The following is a 13,809-nucleotide window of genomic DNA, read 5'->3' as shown; positions in this document are numbered from 1 at the left end:
TATGATGTTATGTATTCTTAATATTTGATCAAAGTCAGACGAGCACAAGACGATAGTAAACATTCAGCCATATTGACTTCATAGGGAAGGGAAGTGTTTATTCTCGTATCGAACATCTTCACTATATTCGAGTATAAGTATCGAATATCATGACAGTCGTGGGTTCGAATCCCGTCAGGGGCCCGACGTTGTGTCCTTGGGAAAGGCACTTTGCACAAATTTTCCTCACTTCACCCAGGTGGAAATGGGTACCCGGCTATAGACAGTGAACGATCTTGTCAGTTTGGTAGTGTTTGAGCGCGTGAAATCCGCAGCTTGCACTGTATGCTTCCGCGGAAGCCGAGAATATTTCTGAGTGTTCTCAGAGGGTCTACTGGGGTAATAATAGTTGTAAAACGCATAGAGCATGCTCTTGAGCGTGGATATGCGCTATATAAATGCAATTATTATTATTAAAATTATTATTATGTTCCTCCATAGAAATGTGGGACATGTTGCTCTTACTAAAAGAAAAAACATAAGCTAGAAGTAATTTGTATCATCGGTTTAAAGTAAATTGCCGTTTATTTTCTGATTAAATTTTGATTTTAAAAATAAACCTGGAAGGTCTCTGCAGACGAGCTGTATTGGTCACCGCATTGTTTTAATCTGTGAAACTTTAGAAATAAAAGTGTACATTAAAATCATCTTTTATAATTTGTTTCTTTTGAAGTCCTGATGTCTCTAGAAAAGATATTCATAAATTTAAAGCTCAATTGAATTTTTCTTGTTAGAATAATCTTTGTTGTTTTTTCTAAGTCATTGCTTTCCTCTGTATACTATCTTTTTTTTATTTCTCGAATTTTGTTTTATAAATGCTTAGGTCTGCCTTTTTCATTTTGCTTTTAATCCATGTCGGGTAGGATACCTTTCATATCTCTTCATGTCAACCCTGACTCTAAACATGGCCATAGCATGTACTACTTCTCTCTTAATCTTGATCAGGACTTAGTGCAGTATAGTTGGATTTACATTATAAGGCCTGAAGATTTTTCATTCTTTCTGGACAAGGATGTTAAACTTAAGCAAGACAAGCAATTTTTGTTTTTTGTTTGTTTTACAGGCAATGCACAACTACCAGATGGGAGAAAGCTGTCATCTACGGGTGTCTTTCTCCAAGTCAACCATCTAGTTCATGATTTGACATAGATAAACCGTTGGCTCAGAATGCACAACATGTTCAATCCTCTGAAACAAAAGGATCCATACAGACTGAGACAGCATTATAATTCATTTCTACGTATAAAACAAAAAGTGATGCGTGTGGAAAAGCGGTTTGAACAGCCATGCTGGAAACGACTTTTTCACCTGTCTGTATTTTTTTTGTTATTATTCTATGTCCTTTGTAGACCGCATGAGGGGAAAGGAAATTTTACATGTACAAATATGCTACTTTTATTTTTTGGACATCGAGGGGAAAAAACAGCCCTTTAAAGTCGAGGAAAAAAATGTCATTGGTTCTGAAGATCTCAACTACATCATCTGCTGGGAGCTGCGGCAAAAAAATCACCCCAAAAACTTGTCATACGAATGAAATCTCAAACATTTAGTAAAATGCATTTAATCAAACATGCATATACCTCAGTAGTTTATGTTATGTTTTTATAAAGTTAAATTTCAAGGGTTTTGAGACAAGATGAAGAGAAGGGCGTCCATGTAGTGAAGTTGTAAGATTGCATGTTGTCAAAGATCTGATGGCAAGTTCTCCATGTCCAACTCTCAGCAGTTGACGCAGTCATGAATTGTGTGAAATGTTCTGAGTTGTGTCCCGCAACACTATGTAAGTATTGGAAACTCCCCCTCTAGATTTGTTTCCTAACTGGTAGTCATTGCTAATGTGCACTTGATGTCTTCGTATACTTATTGTTTTGGATGTGTTTATTTTGGAGAATCCATCATTGTAAACATATCTTTTTTTTTAAACTGAGTAAAAAAAACATTTAAATTACAAAATACTAGATGTGAACTTAAGAGGAGAAAGGTCGGAATCATCTAAACTACTTTTACTAATGAATTATTTGTATTTGATTTTCCAAAGCCCTTGCAGGAGAAACATTTTTGCAGTAAAAATGAGAAGAAAGTATGCCACAGGCTATCATCTACCTCATGACAGTCAAATTTTGTTTCAAGATAGAAGACATCACTTGTCAATAGTAACGTAAATCTCAAAGATCACATATAGATTACGGAAGTTCTTGTCAAGAACAAGTTTTCCTGTGAGAGATCAACATTGTCTTTCCATTTTGTGGGTAGTGAATGTGGACACAGAGTACATTGGATTAAGTATTGAAACTGGCATATAATTTGACTTTTCAAATAGCCTTTACTTGGTTGAATTTATTGTTTATAGAATTTTATAAAACTGAAAGTCTAATTTAAAAGAGATAAGTGTCTTTTTATCTAAATTTGTTTATATAATGTGTCTAAATAACAACAACCTTTGTTTCTCTAATTTTGTGTCGACTTCATGTCAGATGTTTCAATTTAAAAATTGATTAATGCATTCTTCTGATGTGCAATACAGCTGTGCAACAGTTTTGTTTGGACCACAAATTTTGTTTTATGAAATTGGTTTCATAAATTGCTTTCATTTCTTCTTTCGAAAAGAAGTGGATGCATTTATTGAGAGCTGTTTGTGATGTTTCCCTAGCAAACAATCACAAAGACCTATTAAGCTTCACAAAGCCAAAAAGGAGAGGATAGGAGGGCTGGGGCATCCAAATGCTGTTCATCTGGAAGAGGAAGCATCAGCAAGTTATGAATACCATTTGTTTCTTTCTGAAATAAGCAGCAGGTCATTAGGCGATTACAGGCACATTAATGTTTGCAGTACTTAACAAAATCATATTTTTCATGAATTTGTCTGGTTTTTATCATATATAGCAAAAGAAATAGATATTGCAGCTGTGTCTGAAAGACTGTAACATTCCTGCAAGGGTTAAAATTTATCTTGGACACTTTTCAATGGATGGATGTAAAATACATTTTCTAAAGAACAATATTGCCAACAGTAAATTCAGTGAACATGAGTGCATTTAATTTGTTTGTTATTCCAAATCCTTTTTTTTCCCCCCATTTTTTGTTTGTTTTTTGATTGATTGAAAAACATGGTAGGCCCTACACATTGTGCTTTTTCTTTGAAATATGTGATTTGTTAAGAGTGCAGAAATTGACCTTGCAAAATTGTTCAAATAGAATCAGACAGTTAGGAGATTGTCCGTCTCATGAGTTTCACCACAGGTGTCTTGTCTTTTTCTCACCGAAATGCCAAGGCATATTTCAAATGGTATTAATGTTGTATATATACATATAAATATATCTTTTTAGAATACTGATTGTTTTCAGCATCTGCAATAATTGCATAGTACTGGAACTGATCTGATCCATTCGTAAAGGGGGGAAAGCTACAGAACACCAAGGTACTCTTTTAATGCCTGACTAGTGCTACCATAGAGAACTACCCACAGGGTACCATAGATGGGCTAGCAATGATCAAGGGTGTGTGTTCAAGTCTTTGCCCAAAGTGCCTTTCTCAATGGATATTTTTTAACAAGTACAATGGCAGTGCCTTTACTTATAAGTTTGGTTTTACCACGTTTCATTTTGATCTTCTTTTTTAAAGGCAGACTTATAAAAACATGAATGTAACGTTCACAATACGCTTTGCATCAGGGAGATGTTAAAGAAGCCATTTCTCGACTTTGATATTTGAATATTTTGTAAATTAAATGCTTATTCCATGCACACAATGCATTGCTGTTAGTTATGTAGTTCATAAGCAGTTGCTACCAGGATTGTGTGAAAATGAATTGAAATGTGTGTCTCTTGTTTGCATTATACATGGGCTGATGAAAAAGGCTATGTCTTTGATGAGCTTGACTCATCTTCTAATATAAAAGAATTAAAGGCCTTCAGATTTTTTCTCTGTGTACCCATCACAATGATGAAAGATGAAAGAGCTTGCCTCATGAATGAACCTGTCCCCACAGAAGTATTGCCAATGACTTGACTCCGAATTGGCCATAGTTTTGAACTTATCAAAACATTTTTAAAACTGCCATACTGTTACAACAAAATTCCAAGATATCATTTCTAAATACTGCCCTTTGGTTCCATGAGTCAAGATGAAAAAGAAAAAAAATACATAGCTTAGTGAAATCATAGGAAGATAACGGTTTCCATTTTCACATGTTCAGTTTCCCTCTATAGATTTTTTTTTAAAGGCTGGAAAAAAAAAAGAAAATGTTCGACAGTGCACAAAGTGTCAATATTCTCAGTGAAGAATATGTGAGGCTGAATTGTCTGTTGCAGAATGGACATTTTCTCTGGTGGCAGATTGGCGTGCCTTAATGTATCTGAAGTAGCTGCTGAGAAGGAAATCACTAGGAGATACAGTAGGAGTTTGGACAACTTTACTTTTACTGAGAAAGACAAGTGTTACATCAGATGTATTTAGGTTAGAGAGCCAACAAAATAACTCTGAGTTTTTGGATTGGGTAATTTTCCTATGGCTTTTTTAGTTTGATCATTAAGACACAAGAGTTCTGTTCATACATTGAGACATGACAAGTAAAAAAAGTTTATTCCTTGCATCTTGAAGGGTTGTTATTTGAACTGTTTTTAATGTTTAAGATTACTAACACATTACCTATAAATTATTTTCTCTAAGAGATCGTATAATCACAATGTGTTGCAAACTGATTTCAGAGAGAGGATCGATTGTCTTGATGAGGTTTTTAAAACTGTAATACAGATTTATGTTTATCACAACATTATATGAATTTTGCATCAGTACTTTGACAAGTGCTGTTTTAGCCCTTGTTTTTATCTTTGAGCAAGAATTTTTTCAGACAGGTACATTTTATAAGAGTTCAGTCCTAAATTAATTCTTAGGCAATGCCTGATCCAATTGATCCAAAGGGGAGGGGGGGGGTGAGGGATATCTGGGTTGTTTTTGTTTGTTTGAAACAATAATTGTTTGTGTCCTTATAAGACCTCAAGATTTTGCAAACTTTGTTAGACATTGTTTGTATATATGTTATATGTGGAATATTATGCAAATCTTTTATGGAAGCAAAACCTCAATGTCAGAGCACTGCAATGTTTGATGAGTTTTTTGTCGACATACAACCAAGTATTGCCACAAATACATCAGAGTTGAGTATGTCTTGATAGTCAAAACTGAAATCTAGAGGTCAGTGTCACAATTTTTATTTATTTCACTTTATTTTTTTTGTCAAATTAGTACGGGTTTTGTGAGTTGTTGACGATATGCACAGAGGATAAACTGTTGCCAATATTTGCATTTGTTGTTCAGTGGAGAACAGTAGGATCATTTCGCTGAGAACTCGTAAGCCTGTCATTTCAATGTTTATGCCTTGAACAGGGCATGTTTTATTGTGATGCATAATTTTTTATCTTTTTTTTTAGTTATTGGATAAAATTTGAACAGATGTTGTTCTCCATGTCATTCAGTGGGGATAATAATATATAATGTGATAAGTCATTGTTTATACATGCATTTTTGAAACATGAGCTTTGTTGAAAAGAATATAAGCAAATAGGTGTTGATGATCTGCATAATTCTAAGTTGCTAAGATTTTCTTTCATTTTGAAAAGTATGTTGTTTGTTAATATGAGATCGTGAATTTGGTTGTATATGAAATCCAAGTATCATCTAGACTTAATCTTTGATGTGCAAAGCTATTTCCCCATCTTTCTTCACCTGCCTAAAGTGCCCTCTCAAGTCTATGATTCAGTGACCATTCATGTAGTGTTTACAAAGTACTGGTTTAGAAATAATGTTTCTCTGCAGTGTTCCTCGTGCCACAAGAAATGACCGCACGCCTGTTCAAGATTTTATTTTTAGGACCTAGAGACTGTTTTTCCGTTTGTACATACCGTTCATTTATTCTTTATTGCATGTAACTCTTTTATTTCTTTTCTTTAGGAAGAATGTGGATATAGACATTTTTACCTTTCTTCTCATTGGCTTTTCTGCCCTATGTTTAGAGATTTAGTGTTAAGATTGTGTTCTGTATAAGATGTACCTTTTTTTCAGAACTATTATTCTTATATCTGTAGACGCACCATTTTAACGATTCAATTGTCATGCTAATTAGTCAATTAGGAGGAATTGCAATCCTCAGTAATGATTTAAGATAAAACCACAACTGTAGCTAGTGATTCAGTATGCAGATGGCAATGTTTTTTTGTGATTCATAAAAAAACATAAGAGGCACCTCATCAAATCAGAGAATATTGTTGAAGGAAGTTTCATGGAACTGCAGAAATTTCATTCAAACTGGAAGAGACATGGGACATGCCCTGGCTGGTTACGCTGTGCAGGAAATGTCTGTGTACTTAGAGCACTGACTTTTTCATGCTATTTGAACTTTTTTTTTTTTACTTTGAGAGGGAAAAGGTGGTCTGCCGTCTGCCCCTGTATATTCTTCAACTGAAGATGTTTAATGCTAATGATATGAACCTATCTCCTTAAAGGAAAGCATGATAAACATAGGTATATGTCTGTATAGAAACTATGTGTATACACACATTACTATCTATATTTATTCATAATGAAGGCAGACAGGGTTCATTAAATGCCATAAATATTAAACAAATTTATATGAGATTTCATTTTGTAGTGCCAGTTTCCTCCGTCTGATCCCACATAAAAGGAACTTTTATTATCAGGTGCCTTTATACATACTATGTGCAATGGAAACTTTCAATTTCCTTTCCGAAGTAAAAAAAGACACTTGAGTACAATTACAAAGAAGAAACTTCTCATCATTTTCATTGCCTGTACGTCTATCAGAGCATATATCAAGTGCAGTTTTAGTCGGTAAATGCTTTCCATAGCAAAATCAATATGTGGAGTCGAGGTTTTTCGCAGTTTTGAATTGCCCGTTGGTAAGGATAAACATAATATAATATGCTTTTGAATTCTTAATACAAGTTTGCAATGCATGTTATGTTGCTTTTTGGATTTGCATGAGTGATGGATTATTTCATGTTGATGTGTGACTCACAGATGTTTTGAGTGACTTTATAACTTAACGTGGATATTTTATGAGCAGCAAAATTTTCAGTTTCAAATCAAAAGCAGCTTATCATGCAAGTCTTGAGGCATTCACTTGTTCTATTTGACGTATATGCTTTTGACAGGAACTTATATATTTTGACATGGGTTTGACTTGTGTGTGATGTGTAGGTATTTAAAAATTGTTATGAATGGCGCTTGATGGTTTGTTCTTAATAAAGTGATCTCATTCATAACAGGAAATTAAAACCACAGGACATTTTTTGTATGTCATTTGACGCTTGATAATGATTTACCTCACCACAAAGACAATACTGAATATTTAAACAAAAATGAATTCCTTCTCGGACATGAGAAATATTTCTAAACCAGTCATGATATTAGCTAAAGAAGCTGTAGTACTAATGTCAAAGTGTGGTTTTTGAGTTAGTATTGTGATGTAATTTGTAATCTTTTCACTTTTGTTGTAATATGTGGCAGATTTCAGTGAACGTGGATTTAGTCAAAAGAAATTACTCACAATAAAGACATGTGTGTTATCCTGTTTACATGTCTGATTGTATCAACACGCCTTCATGACTTACTGTGCTTTTGATGTCATACAAAGGAATAGAATATAGCTGAAAAGAATGACTGCATACCGTTGGTCGGGCTCCACATAGTTGATATGGTTTGAACTTTAAAGAAAAATATAACCATTACATACACAGTACCTAAACAATAATATGCAATTATTTAAATTACATATATAGGAACCAAGTGGATTGAAAAACCATAGCACAATTTGTGTTTGTTGAAACAATATTGTTTTGCAATGATTTAGGGGATAGATATATCCTGAATTGACTGATCACAAATTTTAATTAGTGTATGTCATAACTGTATTCCTTTTTATCAATGCACACATATGAATGAACGTGATATTTACTACCATTTTTTTTTTCAAGTTACAATTTTATTAGTATTCCCACACATACATTTTTGCTTTTGAACCACTGTCACGGTATTTCACACACCAGGAAGTGAATAGACATTTTTTGTTGAAGGTGTTAATACTCCTGTGAGTGAGGTACTGATGTAACCAAGTGTTCTTGTTCATCTCAACAGTGACGACCCTTCAGATTTTGATTGTGTCCGATATGCGAGCTCAGAGTGATATGTGTGAAATGTCTGTGGATGTTTGATAGTGGAAATGTACCAGAGAGGCAACAAGTTGAACAATTGTTTTATGTTTAAAAAAAAAACATCTCAGATTTTTATATTGTTACATGTATAATATCTATCTATCTATCTACCTATCTATATATATATACATGTTTGAGTGTGTTTGCTATGTTAATTGATTTAAAACAATATACAAAAAGGAAATCTAGTAAAAACATTAATAAAAAGGAATTGCATTTTTCATTATTTTGCAACGGTTGCAATATTAAGTTCATTAAAAATTTGTTTTCATTGACATAAAGCTATGACAGTGGGTTTTTACACATAATATTTGTTTTGTTTTGTTTTTTGGTTTTTTTTCTTTTCTTTTGCTTTGTACTGGACGAGTGAAATGTTTGCGATATTTTTGCATCAGATAAATTGTACTCATAGAGAATTTTTTTGTGAATCTGTTGACTTTTTCTGAGTTGTAGGCACTCCCTAAAGCCCATCCCACTGTTCCTCTCAGACTAACTCTGTGTCTTTTGCACTGTAGATGTATTTTCCTCTTCACTACTGTTGCAATGCATTAACCGACCTGATGTTGCACATATGTTTTTCCAATTCTCTCCAAGCTGTATTTTCTGTATTTTAGTTTTGCAATGCTTAAGGTCGGCTATTTGGTTCAAGGGAGCCCTTTTCTGCACTGCTGCAAATGTGCATACTCCATCATACATTTGGAGACAAAATTTCTCTCAGTCAAGATCACAGCACATAGTTTTGTTTGTACTGATGAGTTACAACGTGTAGGAAATAATGTCTTGAAACTGATTGCCAGATGTATTCTTTGTTCTACAGCTTGAAGCTTTATCCTAAAAAAAAACCCACAGTTTCTTCTATTCCTTTGATTTATGTTAAAAATGTGGCATTCGAATCTTGCAAAGAGCAAAAAACTGATTATCATTTTACCCCAACTTACTGTGCTCATTTTGAGCATTTTAAATTTCAAATCAATTTTAAAACTTTAGAACTGGTTTCAGCCGAGTTATGATGTAAATGTTTACAGACATTTTATCATTTTTCCACATCAAAGAGTGCTTAAATGTGATCGTCAAGTTCTTATTCTGTTCAGAAAGAGTATCCCTAGTTTCCAAGAGTGGTCAGGTTAAATTTGACCAAAGCCACAAGGAAGTCAAGCTTTTTGCAGATTCGACTGCTACTTTTGAAAATCTTTTTGCATCATTTGTTTACAATTTCCTTTCACCTTATTATACTCTGATTATGTGTATTAACTAATCTCTTCAAACTATCTATTCACATTTCAGCTTTGTATCTCTTTCATTGCTTGGAGCATTAATTGCTGGATAGGGACAAATAAACCCCCTTTTCAACATTATGTCTAATACTTCCTGCATTTTATGTTGTCTTGTGTCGTCTGTGCTAGCCACAATGGTAGAGTGTATGGGGGAATGTTTCTCCTTTCATTGTGTAGCATCTTCCTAGCTTCTGTGCTTCTGGGGTACTTTCTTATTTCCTATTGCGTTTTTCCTGCCTCTCATGCACACTTTTTTCTCTTCATCTGTTTGAGGGTTTTACTTCCTGGTACAGAAACCTCTTCACTTCGACTTTATTCTTTGCCTTTCCATTTCTGTGAAGTCAGGAACCAAAGGCATGGCAATCCCATTCCTTTCCCCCCCCCCTCCCTCCCCTTTTCCCTGTGTTGTAGCTTCTCTCTACACTCAAAGACAATGAAATATAAGACAGATATCTCAGAAATTTTGTGCAATGACCCAGACCCACACATTTCAGACAGGGAATTTTCAGCCTTTCCATTCTCTACCAAAGGTCGAGAATTCTGGCCACTTTGGTCTTATTTTTTTTTACAATCAAGTGTTTGTCAAAGGGATCCCACCCATAACAAGTGTAACTTGTAACTTACCATAACAACTCGTCTTATATTTCACTGTCTTTGTTGTGCAACTTTTCTGTAACCAATGTGAATATGATCAATTTCTGCAATGGAGTCAATGTCCACTAATGCCCCACCTTTCTGCTGTTCCGTCACTCTACTGCGGTGGTTCTTAACCTGGGTTTGATCGAACTCAAGAGGTTTGGTGTGTGAGTATCGGGGATTCAGCGGAGGTCAAGACACAAGCTCTGTATGTGTCCATTCCGTTCACCCCACTCGAAGTGTTTCAGGAATGCACATATGAAATTTGCACCGAAGTAAAGAACCACTGTTGCGCTGTATCCTACTTTCAGTTTGCTTTGATGAAAATCCGAGCCATAAACTGGTGGGGCAGTAGCCTTGACAACGACGAGCAAGCGACACAATCCAGATCCAGGATCAGTCTGTCAGTGTGCGAGTATCGGTGTGAGCTTTTTAAAGAATATTCATACTTTAATGATAATTATCTTGATTAGTCCCTTTACTTTAATTTTAAAAATATTTTGAAGACTGACCAAAGCAAGCCCTATTGCAGACCTAAAAGTAAAATGAATAACCAGTATTCCAGCATTACTAGCACAGCTGTCCTGACTGTAGAAGAATGTTCACATTTTGTCAAACTTCCTGAAAAACAATAATTCTCAAACCTGGCCCTTTTTACTTTTTTTTTTTAAAACATCATTTCGAAATTCTGTAAAAGAGTTGGGGGGGGTTTTCTGTAATTAAATTCGAACAGTCGGGACAGAGATGGAGTGAGATAACAATTTTCTACTTTCAAATAAAGGACAAATTTGTTTCTTGGGTACCTTAATTGGAAATATTGAACTACTAATACTTTGCATGAAAGCAGAAGGGTGGTTTCAATGTTATATAGAGTCTCTATGCACGCTTAGAATTCTCTATGGGGAGGAATATAAATTGAGAACATTTAGATGAATTTTGATTTTTAGGGAAATATGTGTTGTGACGTAACTCCAACTAAATTATATTTAACATTTGCTTCTTCAATCGCATCAAAGGAAAATGCTCCTTCCCCCTCACTGACAAGCCCATGAACGTGGCTGTTGTTTGTTTCAACTTATAGAGATAAGTCAAGTGAATGAATTCCGTCCTTTGCGATAAATGGCATTTCTGCAAGGCAGAACTAGGGCTGGGTATTCTACGGGAGAGCTTGCCTCACATACCAATCTATGTGGTTCTATTCCTTGTTTAGTGCAAGCACGGAGAGTAGACTAGTCGGGCCTTTTCTCAAGTGAATCATGGTCCTAATCCTCGATGTTTGGGCCTAGAGCAGTCAAACCTGCTGTAACAGCCACCTGTCCAAGACAACTGTACAAACGACCATGTAGCACTTTCTCCCCTTGCGATTTTTCTATTATTTATAAAAAAACTGTCCAAGATGTGTACCTGCCTAAGACAACCACTTTTCTCCTTGACAATGGCTGGCGCTGTCCTAGACAATTTTGACTGTATTTTGTTTTTAGCAAGCATATGGTGCTCACCAGTGACAAGAAGGTAGTTAGTATTTACACAATTGTTTTGGATTAACGCCGTCTTTCAACAGTATAAAGTTAAGTGTCAAAGCTCAAGCTTTGAATGTAACATACATCTCCAACAGAACTAAGTCAAATGGGTGGAGAGCTTATAAAACTTCCCCAAAAATCCTAAATCTAGACTGCCCCATTGGGAATTCGAACAAGGGTCATCCACACAACATCCAAGAACAGCGAAATCCTTCGGACCTCTCCAGAAGAGACGAAGTCATTTTTACTCGATTGCGCATCGGACACACGGCCCTGACCCACAAATACCTCCTACAGGGAGATGAGAAGCCATTCTGTGTCGGATGCGACACAGATTTTACCATTAGACACATCTTAACCGAATGTCTAGACTTTGGAGAGATCCGAAGGAAATATTTTAAATGCAAGAAATTGCAAGACGTTTTTTCCGTTGTTGGTCCCAGCAGAATTTTGAATTTTATGAAGGCCATTGGCCTTTATGGCAAATTTTTAAGTGAAACAATATTGTTTAAAAAATGTTATTGTTATTTATAAGAGTTGTTTTAAATCGCAAATATATTCACACTGAATTTTAGTATTTTAGCATTTTAAAGTCTAATTATCGACCAACCGTGCAGTGAACTATTGCGAATGTAACCAACTTGTGTTTCGCGTGCTCATATGACCTTATGCAGTTGCGAGCGCCGTAAAACCCTGTACTACTAACTATCCACACAACAACAGTATGATACCAACTGAGCTAACGCTATGGCCCATGTAAGCAAAGTGGTCCACAAAAGTACAGGCCCATGTGAGCAAGGTGGTCTACAGGAGAAGTAGAGTAGAAGAAAAGAATCAGGCCAGCCAGAGTCAGCTGCAGAGACAAAATGTGTGTGTGCCTGGGAAAAAGTCCCAGTTGTCGGAAATTTTAATGTAATTGAAATAAGGGCATATATTCATGTAGCAAATTCAATGCTGAACACGCTGATTTTGACTCATTCGCTACGTATTACTTTCGGCTTGTGGACGAATTTTTTTTCGGAAGGGCGAATGAGATGATGACTAGTGGGCAGGTAAAAGGTCTTTGGGGCCACAAATTCAAATAAATATCAACATATTATATACCAATATTTTCAGTATGGTTTGTAGAATACATCTGTAATGTTTATTTATGTATTTTTCAACTTTGGTTCCTGTAAGAGACGATTATGCAACACAATTTTGATTGGATGCGGATAAAATTTCAACAACAACAAAAAAATCTTTGGGAAAATATGTTTGCACCCAGTCAAATGATACATCAAAATAACCATAAATGAATATAAAACTGGAAAATATTGAAAAGTTTGCAGTTATTTACCTACATTCCATAATATTTGTACATTTTGAACATAACATCCGATATTTAAAAAAAAAAAAATTTATAATCTTGAAAAACCATCACAAACAGAAAAAAACCCACTCGTATCTTGTATGGAATTATTCAGAATTGCATTTGGAATAAACCTATACATGTCTTGAGTGGCACTTTTTGTGTAATTTCATCAAAAAGTAGTGATGTTGGGGAGAAAAAAATATTTTGACAATTTAGATCTAGACAACAGACCTAGATCGAACACTCAAAAATATTGATTTCTCAATAACAGTGCATTGGCAATATGAGTCCAATCGTATCAATATTATAAAAAAGAGTCCTACATTTCTTTAGGGGGCAAAATAATGATAGATTTTGTTTTGTAAAAGTACTAAGACTGGTGTCCGGGCTATAATTTTGGCATCGCGGTAAAACAAAGTCGAATAAACTACGAAATCATGTTTCAAAACTGAATCTAAATTTCCGATTTTTAGTGGAAATGCTTGACCCGGAAGTCAACATTATATTATGACCTTTATTTTAACATGGATATGTGGATTGGACTAGAATCTAAGCTAAAATTGAAGATCGGTTCTCGAGCCGCCGGGGGCGGCTTAGCGTACTGACGGCACTTTAGCCGCGCCGCCCCCCACGGCTCGGCGTAGCGAATGAGTTAAAATTGTTCAAATATTATGAGTAATTTTAAAGATATGCCACATTTTGTAACACAAATTCACCCCATTGCTCAAAAATAGCTTTGGAAAAAAAAAACTGGGAC

General features: G+C 35.2%; 1 protein-coding gene across 4 annotated transcripts in view; it reads left to right on the top strand.

The window, feature by feature from the left end:
- The window catches only part of LOC101845459 (polypyrimidine tract-binding protein 2), a gene marked incomplete at its 5' end in the record, with an annotated part of 33,468 nt that extends 23,845 nt beyond the window's left edge, over positions 1-9,623 (top strand). For all 4 annotated transcript variants that reach the window (XM_013081051.1, XM_013081049.1, XM_013081048.1 and 1 more), the window contains 1 exon segment: positions 1,103-9,623. In XM_013081051.1, the coding sequence (XP_012936505.1) occupies positions 1,103-1,171 (69 nt within the window).
- Positions 9,624-13,809: the final 4,186 nt, after the last annotated feature.

This window comes from Aplysia californica, unplaced genomic scaffold, assembly GCF_000002075.1.
Source record: "Aplysia californica isolate F4 #8 unplaced genomic scaffold, AplCal3.0 scaffold00112, whole genome shotgun sequence".
Lineage (NCBI taxonomy): Eukaryota > Metazoa > Mollusca > Gastropoda > Aplysiida > Aplysiidae > Aplysia > Aplysia californica.
This window is presented reverse-complemented; position numbering and strand designations above follow the sequence as displayed.